Here is a 23745-nt window from a genome sequence, read left to right as displayed (position 1 = left end):
TGGAAATTCTGAGGAGGCGCTTCAAAGACTGTGATACCCATTCGCTTGAACAGCTGAAACTGAGGCACAAAAAGCTCATGTGGCTGCTGACTGGGAGAGGTCATGGGCACAGACAGCAGAGCTTTCAAGATCTGAGCCCCAAACTGAAAGCCACACGGACAGATACTCCCAAATGAGTTGCAAGAAGAAGAGCAGGTTTGTGGTTAAGCTGCTTCTCATCTGGGCCGCTCTGTGTAGCATTTTCTGCAGTGAGAAGCAGCAACACTGCTGCTGATGACCAATCGTTCCTTCTAGAAACACAGGAGGGGCCAGGGAGCAATCATGAAAATGATCATTGTGACCATCTCTTCTCTCTCTTCTCCCAGAGCTTCTTGGCATGCTATTTTCTCATTCTGCCACCAGTCCCTACTTTACTAGATCCTGTGTAGGACCACTTTCAGATTTTAGAATTAGAGAAATCTGTGTCCCCAGTGTTCAAAGGTGTGTGTGTATGTGTGTGTGTGTGAACTCACATGCGTAGGGACCCTCAATATGTATTATCTATTCTCAATCTATTGTTCCTCTTAAAACCCTAAGGAACATGGCCAGAGTAAATTGTTTACATTCTACAATACGGTGAGGATAGCTAATAAATAAGCAGACACACACATACATACAAAAATTCTAGGTTAAGTGAGCTCTTGAGTGCTAGCCCAGGAACCATATAACCAGGGAAATATAATTTCTATGAGAAAATATAGCCTGCAATCTATAGATTAACTTTTGGAAGGCAGCTATGCTCACCACTATACCACCAACACGGACTACAGATTAAGTTTTCGAATATGACCCACTTGGAGAAGAGACCTGAGAAATACTCTTTATTAACTTTTCACTTTGAAATAATTTTAGACTTACAGAAAAGTTTCATTTGCCCTTCACGCAGCTTCTCCTAATGACAACATTTTACATAATCACAGTATGACTGTCAGAATCAGAAAATGAACACTGATATAATACTGTTGAGTAATCTGCAGACCTTATTTGAATTTCACCAGTTTTCCCACTAATGTTTGATTTCTGTTCCAGGATTTAATTCAAGATCTTACTGCATGTAATGTCATTCGTCTCTAATCGGTGTTAATCCCTCAGTCTTTCTTTGTCTTTCATGATGTCGGCGCTTTTGAAGAGTCCTGGTCAGTTTGTTTATAGACTGTCCTTCAGTCTGGATTTGTCTGATCTTTTCTCATGAATACACTGGCATTACGCATTTCACAAGAATAGCGCAGAAGTGATGTTCTCCTTTGTTTCCGTGCAACATATCAGGGGTATACGATTTTTATGTCTTAGTATTGGTGATATTAACTTTGATCATTTGGATAAGGTCATGTCTGCTACCTTTTTCTACCATAAATTTATTATTTTCCCCTTTGTAATTAATAAATGTCTTGTGGGAAGATACTTGGAGGCTATGCAAATGTACTATTTATATTTTCTCCCACTAATTTTAGATTTCATCAATGGTTCCTGCCTGCAATAAGTACTACTCTAGTATTTATCTAATGGTGATTTTTCTGTTTTCCTTATTTTCTATATATTCATTAACTGGAATTCTACTGTAAGGAAGAGCTGCTCCTTCACTCTCATTTATTTATTTATTCAATTATATATCTGTGTTAGTGTAGACTTATAGGTATTTAATTTATTCTTTGAGCTATAATCCAATAGTATACTTATTTATTTTTTGTTCAAGTTGTTCCAGCTTTGGCAATTGGGTGCTCCTTCAGGCGGGCTTCTGTATCTTTTCAACATGTCTTCATAATTTTTTGAACACTTACTTTCTGGAACCAGATGTTCCATCTCAACTTGCATTTTCCCTTCCTAGCCTTGGAGTAAACTATTTCCCCGAAAAGCCCTGGTTCCTTTTATTGGAAAATGGTGTTAAGAAACCAAGATATGGGTGCTAGTTGTGTTCACTGCTACTGAGTTATCATTGCTTCCAGGTCCTCTCAGTGGACACAGCTAGGAAACATGCATATGTATACTAACCCACTTACACACATCTGTATTTCTATATTTCTCTATTTATCTACCTGTATCCTCACACATAGTAATGTCAGAATTGCTAACACATGCCCCTGTTTCCAGAAGAAACAAATGTACTAACCATAGTACGATGTTTGTGTGTGGTTCTCTTTGCCTTTAGCCTTACACTATACAGGCAAAATACTATTTTCCAAAATTGCTTAGGTTGCTCTTTTCTTTCCTATCTCCTCAGTGTAGTTATGTTATTCATTTGTAATGCATTTAAGTTCACGTTTCACCGTCTGTATTCCATTTTGGGTTCTTCACATCCCAATTTTATTTATTAGGTAGGTGAAACATTCCAGTGTTTCTAAGAGTCAGAGATTTTTAACAAGGATTTTTTTTTTTTTTTTTTTTTTGCGGTACGCGGGCCTCTCACTGTTGTGGCCTCTCCCACTGCGGAGCACAGGCTCCGGACGCGCAGGCTCAGCGGCCATGGCTCACAGGCCCAGCCACTCCGCAGCATGTGGGATCTTCCCGGACTGGGGCATGAACCCATGTCCCCTGCATCGGCAGGCGGACTCTCAACCACTGTGCCACCAGGGAAGCCCTAAGAGACAGAGATTTTTAAAAAGGTCCCACTCAGAGAAGTGTCACTTCCTCCTCATCCCTAAAACTCCCTCTCTTATTTCCCCATTTTATATTCCAGTCCCACTTCATTTCCTGTAGGTAACCAATATCATTAGTTTTTTATTTATCTTTCTTATAACCTTCTGCAAAATTTAGTAGTTATCTGTATATTTGCTTAAATTTCTTTATTTCTTACATAAAGGATTGCATGCTCTAGGTATTATTTTGCACTTTACATTTTTCACTTAATAATATATCCTGGAAACAATCTCATATCAGTTCATAGAGATCTTCCTAATTCTTTTTTACTGATGCATTATACTCCATTTGTGAATTATCATAATTTATTTTACTACTTTCCTATGTATGGTCATTTAGTTCATTCCCAATATTATGTGATTACAAACAATGCTGAAATAAATAACCAATGGTTGTGTATTTTCATACTGCTGGAGGTGTATTTTAGGGTACATTTCTAGAAGTGGGATTGCTGGGTCAAAAGAATGCAAGTGGGGCTTCCCTGGTGGTGCAGTGGTTGAGAGTCCGCCTGCCGATGCAGGGGACACGGGTTCGTGCCCCGGTCCGGGAAGATCCCACATGCCGCGGAGTGGCTGGGCCCGTGAGCCATGGCCGCTGAGCCTGTGAGTCCGGAGCCTGTGCTCTGCAATGGGAGAGGTCAAAAAAAAAAAAAAAAAAAAAAGAGTGCAAGTGTATTTTTTTAGGTATTGCCAAATTCTCCTCCAGGAGGGCTGTACTAGTTTGCATTCAAACCAGCAATGTGTTGCCATACTTTAAAATTTTCACCAACGTGATAGGTGAGAAATGGTATCTCAGTATTGTTTTAATTTGAATTTCTTAGGAATACTTTTAATGCAGATGGACAAAGGAAGTTGAAGGGAAGCTCAGATGGGCAGGCAAGACCTTCACAAAGAGATAAAATGGAACTTAGGAGTGTCCTAACAAGACTAAAAGTCACCTAAGGAGCCTAGGAAAAGATGACGTTTCTGAAGCATTGGAGAAAGTGAAAAGCATTAATGCAAAGACTGAGGTGACCCACTGGAGATATAAAGGGAAACAGAACATTATCTGTTGTACACCAAGCGTAAGCTAGGTTTAAAAAGACTGACTTGTTTTTACATGCAAGAGAAAAGGTTAATAAAAATTATGCTTAAAACAGACTCAAAATGCTAGAAGAATCTCAGTCTTAAGAAAAACTGTGATCTGAATACCAGCAACAGGAGATGAAAAAGCCACAGAGCCCATAAAGAATTAGGAGAGGCTGAGTATTCATAGTCCAAGTAGCAGAAGCAGGGGCTGGTGACCCATCTAGGCCACCAAGTCCCTGGTAGGGACTCTGATGCCGCTTAAAGCACCAAGAATGAAGAAGAGCCTATGAAATTTTTAAGAATAGGAGAAAAGAATGGTCTTAGAAATGACCAATGATCTTAAGAATGACCAAACCATCAAAGTGAGATTTTTATATGTGGAAAAAAATAACAGAACACCCAAAGAAATCTGTTAGTAAGCATAGAAAAAAATCATATTGCAAAATGAATAACATGACCCATGACAAATAGGTCTCCAGAATGAGGCTGAACAACAACAGCCCTGGTCAGTAGTGAGGAATCGGTCGTTTTAACTTCAGTAGAGTTTTCAATTCTACTTCATACGCCAAAATTTAGACCAGAGATTAAGGAGGGTGTTTTTTTTTTAAACCTAGGAAGTATTTAGAACTAATTTACATTAAGGTACAAATAATAAGTACATGGATAAAATGCAGGCAAAAGTACGAATTCACAGGAAGCTTAAGAGTTGGACTCTGGGAAGTTATCACCGATAAAGACAGGTGAGCAGGAGAAAGAAGGAAAATAATTAGGCAAATATATTGTGTTTCTATTATGCTCTAGGCACCACTTAGGCCCTGGAGATATAATGGTAAACAATGGGGAAATCCCTGCCCTTAGGTTGTCTGGGTAGAGTAGTCATAGAGTAATAAAATTTTTATAGTAATAAATTAAAAAAAAAAAAGTATGGTTGGTTAGAGATGGGGACAAGCCCCACAGAGGAGGTGACCCTTGAATTAGAAAGTCTCTTGGGGGAAAGGGTAGGTGTGTGTATTGGAAGATAGTCCAGGCAGAAGGACTAGTACGTGCAAAGGGACAGAGGTACGGTGTATTCATAACAAGTGGTATTTTAAAAGTCACATTGGAATCCAGCAGTGTGAGGCATTTAATATCTCCCTGAAATCATCATATTTGCAAATAACACAAATAGGGACAGGGAACGAGAATGGCATTTGGAATAATAGGATTAGACTTCAAAAATGACCTTGAAACATCAGAGAGATGAACTGAAACTCACTGCTCCCTTTTCTTGTGCAAGAAAATTAGTGAGCATAAATACAAAATGCGGAATGGCAGAAAAGGTTAGGACTCCTCCTACAGAGGAGTCCCACTGAACTGTAAGTGGGAAAGTAACCAGCGAGGCAGGGCAGTTCATTTTACAAGAGAGGTTAGGCACTGAAAAACAAACAGTGAGAATAAAGCCAGAGAGAGCCCCTTGGGCTCTAGCATTGGTCCTGCCGTGTAATAAACAACGTACTCTAAGGAAGTCTGTTCAGGTGAACCTCAGTATCCACGTCTGTCAAACAAAGGGACAGAACTACCTCTAGAATTCCTTTCTGTTTCATGGTTCTTAAGCCAGTGCTATCTGGGAAGGTCAAAGAGCATTCTGAGCGTCACGAGGTGACCTAAGCTGGAAGTCCTAAGGCAGGGATGGATGGACCTGGAGTCCTGTACGGAACCTGAACTGAAGGCTGGGAGGTGATTTCAAAACTGCCTTCCAGCACCCAAGTGATAGATAATTATAAGGAACAAAATCAGCTGATCTCTATTTCTGGAAAGATGAGAACAAGAAGAAAGAGAACAAAAGAAAATGGAATCAAATTACAGTGAAGACTGTTAAATAACAGAATGAATTAGTCCTGGAAGTTATGCGTATGTCTTTTGGGAAAGTCTTCAGAAACAGTCTGTCTGTCCGAGATGATTCTGGACAGGGTCACCAGCTGTGGCTGCAAGCAGTTGGATGAGCCAGATGTCATTTCAGTGCCCTTCCTATCTCTGTGATTCTGCAGTGGTATAATAATAACCATCAATACAGTAATACCAAAGTACCCTATTTATACATTTTGTGTATCTATTAATATGGACAACAGTTCCTTTATATTTTACTGTGGAGTTTTGAATACAAATGTGACTTGGCCTCTTGCCATTGCAGCTCTACCGTCAGAGCTAATTGCCTCACAGAAAACTTAAGGAGTCATTTTTCATTATGATGGAAGCAGATGGCATAGTCATGTTATTGATTTGATGACCCTCGCCTGGCTCGCTGAATAAATGGAACTCAGTGTATGGTCACTGCATCCAGACTTCTAGGGCCTTCAAGGTTCAGTTCAAATTATGTCAGACAGCAGGTTCATGGGGCAGAAATCCATTTATTCCTCCAAGGCTTCTAAATGACGATCCCAGGGACCATGCAGACTCTTCAAACCACCTCCTGGGAGTCCTGTGGACCCATTTAGCCTCCCAGCTCGTAAGGAGCTCTTAAGTTCTGCCAGTGCTTTACCTGAACTTGCTGCCCATCAGTTAGGGAGGTTGGCCCAACTTAGATGGGTTATGCTAATTTGCAAATAATTGGGTGAGTGAAAGGAGGTAAGTCACTCACTTTTCAGAAGGCTGTTAACTCTTTCCCTGAAAGCCCTTAAGCCTTCTGGTCTTAAGGAGTTAATGTAATTATAATCAACGTTTACCTTTTTATAGAATTCAACATTACTACTACTGGTGCTTGTTCCTCCACTGGACCTTTCATTAAGAATAAAGGCATATCAAAACTCGAAAAGGCCTTTGGTAGATATGGCACCATTTCACAGGAAAAGTAGGATCTGAGACTAAATCAGCTAACGGTGTAACATAGAATTTTTATGAAAACCTGAGTGTACTCCCACTGGATTTGCTAAGGGACTACTGGCCCTTTGAACTGGTCCCCAGAAAAATGTTTATGTGAGAAGAAGGAACTCCCAGGGCCCTTGACCCACATTTTCTTAGCATTTTGTCAGTTTGCTGATAAGGAGACATATTTTCTCAAGTTACTTAATTTCCCTTTTTGGATCCAGGGAGTTCCTTTCTGTTTGCCACTTCTGCCCTGGTGGCAGAACATATGCGGTACTGCCTTCTGGTAAGAAGTGGATTGTTATTAATTTTTTCTGGTTATATTTTGCAACCTGGCATAAATAAACATGAGGGAGGGGTAAAGTCCGTTCCTGCATGAGGGATCCATGAGGGATCCAGAGACCCTGGCTGTGGTCCCTGCTCAGCGTTGACCTGAGACAAGTCTCTCCCCATCTCTGGCTCTTCAGGTTTCCTCTGCAAAATGTGGGATAGAGCTAAGTGATTTCTAAGGCCATTTCTAAAGCTCCAAAAATTCTAAAATTCTCTGACACTCAGGATTACCCGCCTATCCTTGTTAAATGCAGGAGGTAGCCTTCTGCTAAATTCCCCTAAACCTATGTTATGCAGGACTACTTAATTCATGACCAGTTAAAAGTAAAATGTTTTACTAATTGGCAGTTTTATATATAGACGATGGTGTTACCTATCAAAAGAAATACGGGGGTGGGGGTGATTTAGCCTTTAAATTTTATTCATACCCACAAAATTCTTATTTTGTTGTTTTGTGGCTTCAAGGGCAGCTTGCTTATTCCAAACGAATCTTGATCTTTCCCCTTTCGCTTCGTAAGTTGATTTGTTGAGTTGCTTACTTTTTCCTATTTTTCTCTTTGACCACAGTAATTATTTACCAGTCAATTCTAGAAATACCTGAAAGGGGTGGCACGTGGGGAGAAGAAAAAGAAAAGAAAAATGTGTTGGCCATGCTTTCAGTGCTGGTGGTCTCATTTTTCATGTCCATAAATTCTGACTTTTTATGTGAGTTTGTTTCTAATTGCTCTATCTTGAAAGTATTTGAGTGGGTTAACTTTTAGGGTATTTCATTCACTTCTGCAGCATGTTCTATTAGCCATGTTCACTATTCTTCAAGTTTGTTGTCTTTATTTTCTTCTTTGTTTCATTTACACATTCATCAATTTCTCTCAATTGACAAAAGCACAGAGATAAACTTTAACATCTCAAATGAGAGAATGATGGCCATGCTACTTCACAGTGACACTGTCAGTAAAACAAAAAGCTTGTGAGTCTGTGCTATTCAAAAAGCTAACCAAAATATCCACCCCCCGCATCCCCAGAAAAAGATATGGAAAGAGCACCATGGTGTGAAATTTTCTGGTTTTACATTTTGGCTCCATCACTTATTTACTATGTAGGCAAGTAAGCTCCATGAATTAATTTTCCTCATCTGTGAAATAAAAGTGATAATACATACCTCATAGGGAAGTGATAATTCAAAGAATAGTAATGAGCATAGAATAGATTGTGTTAATGGTGTATGTTAATGGTAACAGCTACAAGAGCAATTGATACTTTTTATTTGCCAGGTGTATCTTGTGAGGTTATTTGTCCTGTGTATAAGTAATATGTGGACATTTATTCCACAAGGTTCAATATTATTTTTTGATCATAAAGGGTGGAACTGAGCTGTGCTTTTTCAAATTTAAATAAAATCGTTTTGTAAAAATTATTATCCAAGGAAACAATCAAAGTCCAAATTATAAAAATAGAATAACTTTATGATAGGTTTAGTATATATTACATTGGAAATATAATTTGCTTTATTATTTTGTGTCATCTTTCACTAATATCCTGATTTTCATTGAACCTTAAATCTGAGCAAGTAAGTTTTATAGATATTTTTTATCAAAGGTTCAGTGTTGGGCTTGATTTTAGTGCTTAAGAAATGTAGCTTGACTCCCACATGAATCATGGAAACATAAAATCCATTCTGTCAAAGAGTATGGGCCTGAAGTGAAATTTTACCTAGTAAAGTTTACATTTGTGTAGTATATATCTACATATTTCCTACATATTTGTTTGGTGAAGAAGTTCTACCATTTAAGGATAATTAACTTTATTCATTAATTAAATACTTATCAAGCAACTACTAAGTACCAAGAACTTGTTAGCTACTAGGGATTCAGAGATAAACTAAGATATAACCACTGCCCTCAGGGAGCTTACTACCTGGGAAGAAAGTTAAGAAAAGTACACAGTGACTTTGATATATGTTAGAAAGCAGTAAAGAAGTGACCCAGCAAATTCTATAGGATTTCAAGGAGAATGAGGTCACATTTGTATGGAGGAAACTGAAAAGGCTTCATGGAAGAAGAAGTGGCATTTGAACTGGGCTTTGAGCACAGGCAGCTGAGAGGGAGAGGTCATTTCAGGAACAGGGAACAATAGTGAATGTGACAAGAACACATATACACTCATGGAATCACAGGGAGAGATACACACGCGGAGTTACAGGCCTAACAGCAATCATAAAGACATTCTACCCAGTCATCTTCCTTACCTCACAGACGAGGAAACTGAGGGTTCAAGAGGTTAAAATAATTGCACAAGGGCCCCAAACTAGCCAGAGGTGCTGTGCAGGTGCGCGCTGGCAAGGACTCTGTGCCTGCTAAACCTGAAAGAAGGTTGGAGAGAGAGAGGTCAAGGAGGACCTTACAGCCCAGAGTAAATGTCTGGACTTATTTCATCAGGCAATGAAAAGTCAGCAAAGGTCTATGAGGAAAGGAGCGGTATGATTCGAACTGTGCTTTCCTTTGGCAGAAGTCCAGGTGAGAGGCAACCAGGGCCTGAGCCAAAAATGGAGGGAGTAAGAATGGCAGAAGGAAGTCTGTTCTATCTGCTTCAGGGCTAAAATCTAAAGAGCTTTGTGGTTACTTGGAGGTCAAAGAGGAGAAAGAGAGAAGAAAAAAAGCTAACTCCAAAGTTTCAAACTTGAGTCACTCTGAAATGGACTTTACAAAAACAGTAAAGTCAGGGTAGAAGAGCTAGTCTGGGGAGTAGGGACGGTAACAGGAGAGAGGGGGAAGGAAGAGTGGCTTTATACTGAAACACTATCAAATACAGTGTTGGCTGGAGACCCATGCAGTTGGGAGTTATCATCTGAAAAGCCCCCTAAATGAGCAAAGAGAGCATCACCCTAAAGGGAGAGAGTGGACAGGATGAGAAGCTGGCTAAGGACTAATCCTCAGGGAATGCCTATCGGAACTCAGAGGGCAGAAGAAGCACGTAACGAACAGAGGGGAGGTGCTCTACATGCATTATCTCTAAGTAAATTCTAAGAAGGCACCTGTGATAGACTGAGGTAAAGAACACCAGAGGGAGTTTCCAGACGTTGGCGATGCATGATGGGGAATATTCAACAAACGCTACAGAGACGTGATGACAAGTGAGAACTGAGGAAAGGGCATTTTAATGACTACGTTTGCCATTTTGTTACTACTATGGAAAGATATTAAAGCTTAGCAATTGTACATCAGTGTTATTTCACCTCTTTCTCATAACACTGTCTACTCTTTATTCATAAAACAACATATTTTATAATTATGGGTTTATTTGCATGATTATTTGTTCATGTTTATCTCCATGTAGGCTCTAAAATCTATGGGGGCAGGAATTCTGTTTTGTTCACCACCATATATCCAGTGCCTGACATGTAGCAGATACTTTTAAATATTTCTAGAATGAATAAAGGTAACAAATGAAGATTCATAATAACTATATTTTGGATAGAAGATAAAATTAGCTCCTACTGTTGATTTTGCTTACTTTTAATATCAGGGTTGTTTTTTTTTATTTGACACAAAGTCGTATTATTAACAATAATCTCAGACATTTGTTCTTATCTCTGTCATTTCCTGGGCTCTCTTTCCTAATTTTGTAGCTTGTTTTGCCATGAGTGCCCACTTTTTCTTTCTTTTTATGAAGACCCATATGTTGGATGTAAACAATATTTGAATTTGCGCTTAAAAGGTCACTAACATGACAGATTTTTATAATGAAGCTTTGATACAATTCAGTAGTTTTATTTCTTATTCCAGCCACCTCCAAAAAAGAGAGTGCTAAGACTAGATCAACAGGTGTGTTTCTACAAGTGTGAAGGTATTGTGGCAGAGTTATGGAAAGAAAACAGAGTCCTAAGGGACAGGAAACTCCAGAAGGTTCTGAAAAATGCAAATTAGCTTTAAAAAACTGGCTTCAGAGGCATGAGTACTGCACTGAGAGCCAGCAGACCAGGAGTCTGTTCCCAATTCATCTCTGAGATTGTAGAGACCCTCTACCTCTCATTGGTGCTATGAGATTTCTTTTACTTATTTCTAAAGTGGGGCAATGTGAACGATCTACATCTTCTAAACATGCTGAGAAGATTGAGAACTAACCTTTATTAATAAAATTATTAAGAATTTTTTTAAAATTTAAGGATCCAGGACTTCCTGGTGGTGCAGTGGTTAAGAATCCTCCTGCCAATGCAGGGGACATGTGTTCGAGCCCTGGTCCTGGAAGATTCCACATGCTACGGAGCAACTAAGCCCGTGCGCCACAACTACTGAGCCTGTGCTCTACAGCCCGCAAGCCACAATTACTGAGCCCGTGTGCCACAACTACTGAAGCCCGCGCACCTAGAGCCTATGCTCTGCAACAAGAAAAGCCACCCTGAACTGCAACAAAGAGTAGCCCCCACTCTCCCCAACTAGAGAAAGCCCGTGCGCAGCAACGAAGACCCAAAGCAGCCAAAAAATAAATAAATAAAATAATTTTAAAAAAGAAATGGACTAAAATTATTTTAAAAAATTAAGGATTGGTGCTAATTATTTTTTTCACTAACAAGCAATATACATAGGAATATAGCTTCTTAACTGGTCCTGAGCAGCTGGAAAGATAAGGTACTACTTAGAAACAAGTTATTTGCTCTTCCTACCCCAAACTGGTATGACTTAGCATAATCTATAGTAGAACTGTACAACAGGAGTAGAGTGAAACCCATCTTAGGATTTCCTAGCCCAATCCAGTCATTTTATACATGAGAAACTACGACCCAGAGATGAAAAGACTTGGCGACAGTTAGCTGGTGGCAGAGCTGGATCTACATCTTGGGACTTGGGACTCCAAGTCCATAACTCACACATACAAGCCGAAGTTCTTTTCCTATAACTACATGCCCCAAGTTGCTATTACACAACGGAGTCATACTTTCATTAGCAGATGTGTCATGGCACGTGCACCTTTGCATTTTACCAAATTTCTGGAGTTAAATCACTAGGAAAGGTAAATATATCCTTCTTGCCCCCTTAAGTCCAATGTTTAGCAGAACGCTCCAGGTCCTTCCTCTTTGATCTGAATGTAAAGCTTTTTCTGGAATATGGGCTATCCCGAGTACCCCTGTATCTTTATCCAGAGAAGCACAGCGATGAGGGAGAGTCTCACAGCCTGAGGATCTAGATGGCCCTGAATTTGAATTCTGGTTCACTCACTCACTGGCTGTATTGGCCCTCGGACAAGTCATTTAATCTCTCTTGAGTTTCCAGATTTTTTTTTTAATCTGTAAAAGTGGGATAATAATAGCTACTTTTCAGGTTCATTAAGAGGGTTAAAAGAATTAGTGTATGTAAAGAACCTGCTTCAGTGCTCAGAATTACTAGTTCTTGTTTTCCTTTTTCATTTGACTAAGCCAAAGTTCTCTTTTTGTCATTATTATTACCCATGACACTGTGGGTAGACTATCATTTTTAAACATCGTACAATATTTCTAGATTTTTCAAAATAATCTGGTCATCCTGCCCAAACTTCTAAACCTAAAGAAAAAAGTTTCAAAATCTTAGACTTTCCAGCAGTTTCTATTTGTTTTGTTTTGTTTTTTTGCCAAACTTAAGGCAAGATCAGGGCAAAGTTCTACATTTAGGTGAAGCACTTATCTCCCTTTTGGCGGTGGACATTTGGGCCACCGGATTTTTAATCCAGTGAGAAAAGTTAATCCGCTTCATATTACTAAGAATCCATAAACTATGAAATCCATAATCCTTCATCACAAAGTGACACAATCATGATCACCAGTTTATGCTTTTGAAGAGCTCTATTTACTTTGTTCACATTTCATCTTAACGTGACTCTAAAATGCTTGGGGACCTTGCTGTCCAAGGTGATTGGAGACACGCAGCAGGGTTACTTGATATGCCCTGTTTGTACGAGGACGTCAGCCTTCCAACCACTTTGAGGCAGAAGAGAAGTGGCTGTGTACATATATCAACAGCAGAAATCCCACTTTAGCCCAAGACAGTCTGGCATTGCTGGCAGTGGTTGCTCACAGAAAATACAGGAATGAAGCAGCAGGCTTACAGGGCTGGGGAGCAGGGAACCTAATTAGCCCAGCTCCAGGAGTGTCAAAAAGCCTATTTAATATTTTTTGCTTTTACTCTCCTAAGCCACCTAGGGGGAGAATTGCTCATAAACATCTAAATTCATTACATGGAAAAAAAAAAAAAGAGAAGAAGAAGAAGGGAAAGATTACTGCATGGGGTAATCTAAAGGATGAATCTGCAGTTTCTCTTTTGACCTCTGTTAAGATGAGAGCCATGGAAGGGGACTTCACACATTTTAGACAGACATTAAAGGGCCATGTCTAATTATTACTTGCTAAATATTACTGAAATATATGCTGGTAGAAAGAGAATAAAGTCCAAAGACAATGCCATATTTTGAATTAAAAAAAAAAAAACAAACCCACTACTTGCTACTTAAAAGAGATGGCCAGAACTAGCCCCTGCTTGTTTCCGAATCACTTATTTGTTAGTGCTGGCATTCAGGTTCTGAGAGAAAACCACCATGCTCATAGGATGCTTCCATCTTCTCCATACCCCCAAACTCATCCTTCTCTTAAATGCTTTTATTCATAGTAGTGAAGAGTGCATTATGAAAAGCATCACTCGACATTTAGGAAGCTACATTTCAAAAAAAGGGCCTGATAAAAAAAATTAGAAACTGTGCAAAGTACTGCAAGAGAACTTCTAATCTAATAATTAATGCTTATTCCTCATTGAATAGATACACTCACGTTAGGAGACATAAATAGCCCAAGAGCCAAGAGAAGACTCTGGGCGCCCTGTCCTTCACACAGTGGGGATGGGGTCAGGGGTCTGTCCATGAAGGTACTCCACTACCTCCTTTTTTTTTTTTTTTGCGGTACGCGGGCCTCTCACTGTTGTGGCCTCTCCCGTTGCGGAGCACAGGCTCCGGACGCGCAGGCTCAGCGGCCATGGCTCACGGGCCCAGCCGCTCCACGGCACGTGGGATCCTCCCGGACCGGGGCACGAACCCGTGTCCCCCGCATCGGCAGGCGGACTCTCAACCACTGAGCCACCAGGGAAGCCCAGTACCTCCTTCTTAACTCCCCTAACCTCTAACCCTGCACCAACGCTGGAGGAGGCTCTTCAGCACATAAGGCTCCTAGCTGTGCAATCTGAGAATCAATGAACGGATTCTAGTTCAATTGCTCATTTTATTGTTGTTCACTGAGTCTCATAGACAGAAGTGGTTGCTCAAGGTCACGTTTCCCAGGTCTCCTATCATTATCATACTCATCAAGAACATTTACGAACTGCTTTCTAAACATAGGGCACTGTGAGAAGCATAGGCACACAGATGGACTTCCTGTAAAGATATGAGATAAGCCAAACTCTAGCAATGAGATAACCAATGTCAATATTTCCCTCCCGAGAACCAATATGGTTCCCAAACTATCACTGGAAGGCATTTCCTCTCAAATACTGGATGATACTATGTTAAGTTTTAATTGACTGGGTACACACCAAATATCTTGATGAAAAGTGAAAAAATAAGCCATTTCGTTTGTATACTGGTGTCAGCATTTGCCTTGTTTAGGGAAAACATAGATGTGAGCATTAGAAAATTCCTCTCTATAGGCACTGCCTTTACTTTCCCCCAGTAAAGTCAAGAGTTTTCAAAAACTTTTATTGTTTCCCACATCTTACCATAAAGAATTTCAAACATACAGCAAAGTGGAAAGAATTTTACAATGGACTCCAGTATTCCCATCACCTAGATTCTACCATTAACATTTGCTTTACTTGCTTTATGACATATCTGTCCATCTACTCATCCTACTATCCATCCATCAATAACATTATGTCCTTGATGCATTTCAAAGTAGACTGCAGACAGAAGACAATGCTTTACTTTGAAGGAGTAGAATCAATGACTCTTCCTCTTCCTACTCCTATAAAGTTAGCTAGAGAAATTTTATTAGTTTTTTTTAAACAAAGAACAAACTCATCCTGAATTATTCACACAGATATTCAACATAGTTCGATCTACAGTCACCGTAAAAAGCGTTGTGAATGAACTCAAGGTTTTGCCTACTTGTGTGAACCCTGGGGACATTTTCAGTACTCCTCCAAATGTTAGGCTTTGTGAAGACATAGGCTGTAGATTATAGAGAAATAAGCTCTCTGCTATAGATCATCAGGAAAAATTACCTGGAATGTTAGTAATAAGTATTTTTTGTTGTTGCTTTGCTCTTTACTCTAATATTTTTCCAATTATTCCTTGAGTATAGAAATACAGAGATTTATATACACCAAGTCTCTCATTTATAAAGTGAGTTTTATAATACCTATGGTACAGGCTTGTCGTAAGGATCAAATGTGAAAAATAGGAAAATACTTTGTGAAGAGTAAAACACTATGCACGTCTAATTTACCATTACCATTAGTAATTGCAGTGCATCTGTAATAAAACACAGCTGAGGTAATGGTCCACACTGCTATTTGGCTTTTTCAAATCAGTCAAAAAGATTTCAAAGGTTAAAGGGACAGCGTATTGGCAGTCGCCTTCACTCTGCCCATCAGTACATCATCTTGTCAAGGATCTAGAAGAACCTCGGTGTGTATCACACAGACTTGTTTTCATTAGTAAAGTGTTTGTTTTGGAAACCATCCCAGCTTTGAAACAATACTTCCATTAGCTGGGCACAGTACCTACAATTATCCATCTTATCTGACCAGTGCCAAGCTATTCTATTTACTGCATCCCATTTACCTTGGTTGTTCTGAAAGGAGAAAAGTGAGGCATTGGCTCAACATATGAGAAGGTTTGTTTCATTGAATAAACATCTACAAATGAACTTTGGGTAGAAACTCCTGCAACAAGATATCATCAGGTACCATAAATGACAAGTCTAAAAGGTGATGGAATTCCTCTGTCCCTGTATGGGAAAAATTCCGTTACATAAATATCTTAAAATTTATAAGGTATAAAGTAGTGTGGCTTCCATTTTTGTGTCTCGTTGGACACAAATCAAGAAAGTGAGGAGAAAGGTCAAAGCTAACTAGGGAACTAAGGAAAGAAAACTAAGCAGGGAGCTGAGTTTATCATCAACTACTGTTGAGAACCTGCCAGATCTCTGGCACGTTATTTTATCCTTAAGGGGAACTAAAGAGAAAGATTTGAAATCACCCTGACCCTCAGAAAGCATCCATTTCACTGAGGGTCCTTTAAAGAAAACAATCGGGAGAAAGAATAATCAGAAATTGTAAGCAGATGGAAGAGGATATGCACAAAGAGAGAAATAAGCATGGTTTGTGATTTAGTTACAAGTTATACTCAACACGGGGCATGTTTACAATGTGGACAACTGTCGAAGCAATGAGAAGATCTCTAAGAGGATACACAGAGTTACCTCGAATTCAAAATCTACTTTTTATGCAGGAAAAGGAGAATCAGAGGAAAAGGCTGGCTGTGCTCAAGTGAAGGAGAGGGTCCCTGGGTCCATGAACCGCACCTGTCCGGTGCTGACAGCAAGAACTTATCTGCAATATTCCAGGATGGTCGCAGCAAGCTTTTATCCTCCGATGCCGCAAAACATTCCAAACATGTAAGTAAGTTCCCTAATTAGATTCCATATTTATGAAACAAGCTTCTAATCGTATTTCTAATTTGGCATCCCATATGACACACATACTGGGAGAAAAGAAGCTGCCCAAAAGGGTCACTTTGCCCTGCTAGTGAGATTACTCATTGCAATGACAACAACAAATTGAAGTGTGTCCGTACATACATACGTGTGTTATGTTATACACAAATACACACATATATTCAACACGTATTTTTTAAGAGAAACACTTGCAAATCTGAATTTATAGCAAGGCAGATATCTAGATATTTGGGTAGAAGTTTGTATTCTAATAAAATGTTACCATGCTGTAAATCAGAACCTTGTAAATGTCTTTATTGTGCTATCTGGTAGTATTGTTTACTTCTTCTGTTCCGTCTGCATGTTTTGCTTAACTGCTGATGGTACCTCATTCATCTTACCTGACTGCCCTGGGGGAGGGGCACCTGATGATCCTCGTGGTAGACAGAGAAACACAGTCAGAACTGCCGCTCTGTTCCCAGCACATGGTTCAATGGCTATTGGTTTGGGTGCTCCCTGAAAAAGAAAACCCATTCTAAATTTGCACAGTTTACATGACACTGCTATCTTACTTTTTTCCTACTATGCTTCAGGCAGCTAAAATATTTATTCCTAGTAGTTGAAGGCACACCATTTCTCATTTTTTAATAGTTCAGGTGAATATTTTATTGCAGTAATATGTAGTTTTTTTGTAATGGTGGTCGTTTACATTTAGAAGACATTTTTCTTGGGGCATTATATATTAGCACATATTTTTGCAATTTTTGAAAAGTACTCATTGCTTTGTTCTATTTTTATCTTGTTTTTTTTTTCCCTAATAGATTTTATTTTTTAAAGAAGTCTTAGGTTTACAGCAAAATTAAGAGGAAGCTATGGAGATTTTCCATAAACCCACTGCCCCCATGCATGCACAGCCTCCCCCATCATTAACATCCCCCACCAGAGTAGCCCTTGTGTACAAGCTGAGGAACCAACACTGACACATCTCTACCACCCGGAATACATAGTTTACATTAGAGTTCACTCCTGGTGTTGTACATTCTATGGGCTTGTCAAATGTATAATGACATGTATTTTTCATTATAGTATCATATAGAGTAGTTTTCCTGCCCTAAAAATCCTTTCTGTCCTGCCTATTCATCCCTCATCCCACCCCCAACCCCTGGAAACCACTGATCTTTTGACTGTCCCCATAGTTTTGCTTTTTCCAGAATGTCATATAGTTGAAATCATATTGTAGTCAGCTTTTTCAGGTTGACTTACTTCACTTAAAAATATGCATTTAATGTTCCTCCATGTCTTTTCATTGTTTGATAGCTCATTTATTTTTAGTGCTCCATAATATTCCGTTGTCTGGATGTACCACAGTTTAGTTATCCATTCAGCTACTGAAGGACATCTTGATTGCTTCCAAATTTTGGCAATGATGAATAAAGCTGCTATAAACATCCACGTACAAGTTTTTGCGTGGACATGAATTCTCAACTCCTTTGGGTAAATATTAAGGAGCATGATTGCTGCCGGATCATATGGTATCATGTGTCATTTTAACACGAAATCCTGGCACATTGTAGACGTGCAACAGGCCTACATTTGAATAAATGAATGCATTTTTTTTAAGGATTTCTTTTGATGTGGACCATTTTTAAAGTCTTTTTTGAATTTGTTACAATGAAGCTGTTTTGGTGTTTTGGCCACGAGGTATGTGGGATCTTAGCTCCCTGACCAGGGATCAAACCCACATGCCCTGCATTGGAAGGCGAAGTCTGAACCACTGGACCACCAGGGCAAGTCCCTGAATGCATTTTAGTATATTTGATATGTCATCTGTGAGCCACCAAGTTATGCAATTTCTGTTGCTTTTTCACAGCTGTTTCCTCTCACCAATGATAACAGTTTATCTAATCAAATTATCACAATCCAAAATATTCCGTTGACATCTTTTAAAATTTTTTTTCCAGTTTTATTGAGCTATAACTGACGTACAGCAAGGCACACCTATAATATCATTTCAGTGAAATACATATGTAATATCACCCACCAATGCATTTGTATAAATAATACGACTTTAGAAATAAAATAGAGTAAATGAATATATGATAATGATTATAATGGTAATGCTAATATGTTATTAAATACTATGGATTAGGTGTTCAAAATGCTTTACATATATTAACTTATTTAAATCTTACAACAACCCTGTAAGATGAGAACATGAAAGCAAGAAGTTAAAAAAACTTGCTCAAATTCACACAACTAGGAATTAGCAGGGCTGGGATTTATACTCAGGTAGGCTGCTTCCTGAGTCCATGTTCTTAGCAACACAATGCAGTTTATCATATTGTGAATGTACAAAAAAATCATGCACCCACACACACAAACATAAACACATGTGCAAGCACATGTGTGTGAACATACACAATCCAGGCACACACATGTGAACAAAAACACACAGAGAATTAAGGTTTAAATACAAGGTCACCTTTGAAACAATAGGAACATCATTTGGCTGAGGAATGGTGGTTTTGGCTATTTCACTCAAAAAGTGCAGGCAAGACATGGTTGACTTAAAGTAACATCTATACATAAAGGCAAAATTAAACGGAAGAGAAAATACCACTACTGTAATTATTAGAACAAATGATTGGTTTAGTCTTTTTTTTTTTTTACTGATGTTTGAATTTTTCAGAAGGAATACAGACATATGTAGTCATCCACCTAGAATATTTTAGAATATTGCCATTTCCAGAAAGTTTAATGAGGCATTAAAGATAAAATATGTTCCCTTTCATGTAAAACTTAGACTGAAATTTCTGGTGACAACGGATTTACGTTGTTATAAAGGATTTTTCCTTTATAGTAGCATAAATCTCATGTTTTAAAATTATCCTCATACAGATACATTTTGGGAATTTTGAATATAAAGGTGAAAGTAGCCATGGTAGTAGAAGGGCATAAAAATCTTCCAAGAAAATTCTGTAAGCAATGTTGCAATACTTGTATCAAGTTACAAGATCTATGGTTTTCTCCTTTAAAGCTTACATTTAATTTAACAGACTTATTTTTGAAAATGTTAAGCCAAAATCAGCATAAGTACATAGATATTCTCCAATGATGTAAATATTTAGAGAATAGGCTTGTCATATTCCAAGGCTAAAAGAAAAACACTATGAATGTTTTGAATCGTATTTCTAGGCTACTAAAATTTATCCTAATTTAATAAATGCAAAGTATATGTAAAGGTCAATTGGTTAAAATATACTAAAGGAAAATAAAATGAATTCAGGTTTAAATGATGGCGATATATTAGAAATACCCAAATCCCTTTAATATACCTAAGAAATAATTTATCATTTCTACCATCAGGCAAGGTTTTCTTTGTTATTTTATTCGTAAGAGCTCAATGGCACTACTCAAAATATCCAAAGCCACGTTAAAATACTTGATTATAAAACTCAGAAAAGAAGAATTTCATGATTACAACAAAACAAAACAAAACAACACAAACAAAACAAAACCACCAGTTGAGAAACAGTGGTTCTTGGTTTATGAGATTTAGAAAAACAAGACACAATGTGAGAGTACATCTGTTGATGAATACCTAATATTTATTAAGTGCTTACGATATGCCTTGTACACATTGTGTGTTGTCAGGCTACCTTTCCTGCTGCTTTTAACACTAGAAGAAAAGGTTTTAAACATCAAATGCTGATGCCAAAAGCACCAATTGAAAGAAAAATTAGTAAAAAATAACTGTAAGTTTCAAGTAGAAAATGGCTTAATTATTTAATACTTTAAACTGAAGAGAGTCAGCAATGGATAGAGTATAGTAAGATATGTTGACCATGGGAAAGGAATTATGTTTGCATAAAAGCCACTTCTGTAAAATCTTCTTTAATATAATTCTCTCACTCTTAATTCTACCGCTATTGCACAGAAAACATTCAAAAATTTCATTATATTGATAAGCTATATGAAACGAGATTATAATCCTATTCTGAAATCAAACTGGCTTACAACTTTGTCTATTTTTAGCTATAAAATTTTCATAAAAGGATATTAGCAAAAATATGAATTATTCATTATGATAAAAATATTAGTGACTAGCACAGCTCTTTGACACTTTTGGCAGGAATTCATATAATTAAAAAAATTATTTCCATAGACTGTGGCAAATATCACTTTCAATAAAGTATTTTAAATAAAAAAGAAAACCACTTCATAGCACTTGAATTTTGCAAGAGAAAATAGCAAAACCCCATGAATGATATTTCTGATACCTTGAGGTTTGTCAGTTGTTTAGCAATAAATACATAACCATGAATCAAAATCATTTCACAATGACATAACATGTTCACTGAACTGTGCAATTTATCATGTATTTTCCATGGCTGCCTTTGAAAGAGATAAGGCATGGGTTTGTTTGCCCACAGCACTCAGCAAATGTGATTTACTTCTAGGCATTTTCATATTTGTTGTACCGAAGAAGCTGGCGTTAGACCGTGCCAGAAAATATCACTGACAGTTATGTAATTAGCAGTCCTTGTTCATTAAGCACACGGAGCTTTTACAAAAGACTCGTTTTGTTCACACTAGTGTTTTTCAACCTATTGTACTCATATCTTCAAGTTCTTGTTTTTTTGGAGCAACAATTCTGTTAAACTCTTCATTTTTCAGCTATTAAAGACAAGCAAATTACCAGAGAAGCTCCTGGAATCATAAGGATTTTCAAGATTACAGTTCTTAAAACTCACAATAACATGTCCTAAAAAAGGGAGGCCATCATCTGAACCTGGGATCTAGCCTGGGAAACTGCTGCTATAAGAATCACTGGATGTGTTGAAGATACCAACAGGCAAAGCTGGCTACTTGCTCCTTCCTCCACTGGCCTTCTCAAAGAGTGAGTGAAGTAGTAGGTGGGTGACACTGGAAACTAACCCCAGCAGCTAAGGATTTAAGAGAATTATCTGATGTCCTTGGACTAGTCATTGCAATTTAAGTAGGGTTTTAGTTCAATGCTCTAGAACTCCAAAGATTAGAAGGATGTTATTTCCCTTCTCAAAAAACTTTCAGAACTATGGAAAAGAATCTGAAAAACAGTATATACATACACACACACACACACACACACACACACATATATATAACTGAATCATTTTACTGTACACCTGAAACTTTTTAAATCAATTATACTTCATTAAAAAATAAAATGAAACAGAAAACAAAAGCAAAACTTTCAGTACTGCCTCAGTAGGGCTTGCAAACTCAAATCTCTTCAAGGAACAGCTAACATTTCTTAAGTGCTTACAACATGCCTTATGTTATGCCAAATGCTTACATGGGTTTAATTCTACCACAAGAGGTAGGGGCTATTCCCATTTCATAACTTGTGAAACTGAAGCTCAGAGTTTAAATAACATAACTAAGGTTGCAGACCTAACAGGTGACCAAACCAGGATTTGGAAAACTATAGTCTATTTTCTGAGCTGGTACGCCTAACTGTTATGCATACTGTCTATAATAGGTAAGAAGACTGCCTTAACTTGTAGAATAAGACAACAAAAAGTGGTTGGTACCACAGTGAGCTGAAAAGTACAAGATTTATTTAAAACATTAAATCTCAAAAATTTTGCTGCCAAAAAAACATGCCTATGTGTGAAAATGGGCTGAGAGCTGCCACTTTGTAAAATGGAGTCCAAGATGTCATTTCAGGGTTGCCAGGCTCTTGTGTCTCCCCACTCATCAAACTTTATCTTTTATTCTGCACAAGCTCCATGTTTTAGTCAATGTTAAGTGCTCACTCTTTAACGTCTGTGCCCAGGGTTTCCAGAATCTGTTCCTTCCTTCATTCATAATATTCCTACTGTCCAGGAGATCCTTCCTATAGGCCTCTAACTTTCCTAAAATTATATATCCCTCAAAGCCAACTCACCCATGAAGGTTTCCCTGGTCTGAGGTATTTAGTCTCTCCCTCCTTAGTTCTTTAATTGTTACGGCCCTTTTCATTTTCCACCTTGAGTGACACTTGGGCAACTGCCCTGTCTTCCCACTGGAACAAGCTCCTTGAGGGCAGGTCCAGTTTCTTATTCATGACTATTGGCCCTGTACTTACTTCTTCTCTTTGAAAAGCCTAAGCATGGCACCTGTGTTACCTTTTGGGGACCGATGTTTCCCAGTCTTTTACTACAGCTATTGATGTAATTGTTGTATTAGATTACAACATAGGAATCTATTAGATTCCTACTTGTCCAAGGCAGGTATCATATTGGATTCCTTTTTGCCTTACCTATAGCATCTAATGGAGTGCATTTTACACATGGTAAGTGAATCAGTAAATGAAAGAATAAATGCAATTGTCACACGGTGAGATAACTGGGAGGTATGACTCAGTTTCTACCCACTCATCAAACGTATGAGTGGGTAGAAACTGATTTAAATTAAATTATGGATATTAAAGGGATAAAATAAAACACTGAAAAATAATATCAGCCAACATTTATTGAGTACTTACTAGGAACCAGGAGCTGCGCTAAGCACTTTATATGCATTATTGTGTTATTTTCTATTTTATACAGATGAGGGAATTGAAATTCAGAGAGGTCAGATAATATTCTCTGGGTAACACAGATAGTAAGTGGCAGATCCAGGATTGGAACCCAGGTCTGTTTGATTCTAGTATCTTTATTCTTAACCACTATACAATACTGCTAAAAAGTATAGCTTAAGAAGCCAAGGAGTCTCTCATTCTCTCAGCTTGACTATTAATAGGAGGAATATAAAAGTTATATGCGTATACTTGCCCCATTTCTGAGCAGGGTTCAGAACACTTGAGTTCTAGGACCAGTTCTGCCAGTATCTAGTTGTGTGATCCTGGGCATACTACTGAATCAGTTTTCCCAACTGGGAAATGAACAAGTAGGCTGGATGATTTTAGGATCTCTTCAACATTCTGTGACTATGATTTATGGACAACCTCCAGAACGTGTGACATAACAATATCTAACACTTAGTCTAAGTACAGTGAAATCTGAAATTTCCAATCCTTAGTAATTTTTTTCCTGTTCAAGTACTTTAAATGACACATCTAATTTTTAAAGCACATTATTATACCATATGATGAATACATCACATAATACTAAGTGGCCACCACTGCATGCCAAAAAAGCA

The 23745-nt window shown here is 38.2% G+C and overlaps 1 protein-coding gene across 4 annotated transcripts in view; it reads right to left on the bottom strand.

Moving 5' to 3' along the window:
- ATRNL1 (attractin like 1) overlaps window positions 1-23745 on the bottom strand; it is a 679361-nt gene that overhangs the window by 94360 nt on the left and 561256 nt on the right. For 2 of the 4 annotated variants that reach the window (XM_029245362.1, XM_029245365.1), the window contains one exon: window positions 16980-17094. The exons of 1 other annotated variant lie outside the window; for it this stretch is intronic. In XM_029245362.1, coding sequence (XP_029101195.1) covers window positions 16980-17094 — 115 coding nt within the window. Of the gene's footprint in view, window positions 1-7478; window positions 7509-16979; window positions 17095-23745 lie in introns of those variants that run through there. One more of the 4 variants, XM_029245363.1, reaches the window with a different exon arrangement.

Source organism: Monodon monoceros, unplaced genomic scaffold, assembly GCF_005190385.1.
Source record: "Monodon monoceros isolate NGI ecotype Baffin Bay Population unplaced genomic scaffold, NGI_Narwhal_1 Super_Scaffold_4, whole genome shotgun sequence".
In the NCBI taxonomy this organism is placed as follows: domain Eukaryota; kingdom Metazoa; phylum Chordata; class Mammalia; order Artiodactyla; family Monodontidae; genus Monodon; species Monodon monoceros.
The sequence above is the reverse complement of the archived record's forward strand: the minus strand, read 5'-3'. Positions and strand labels throughout refer to the sequence as shown.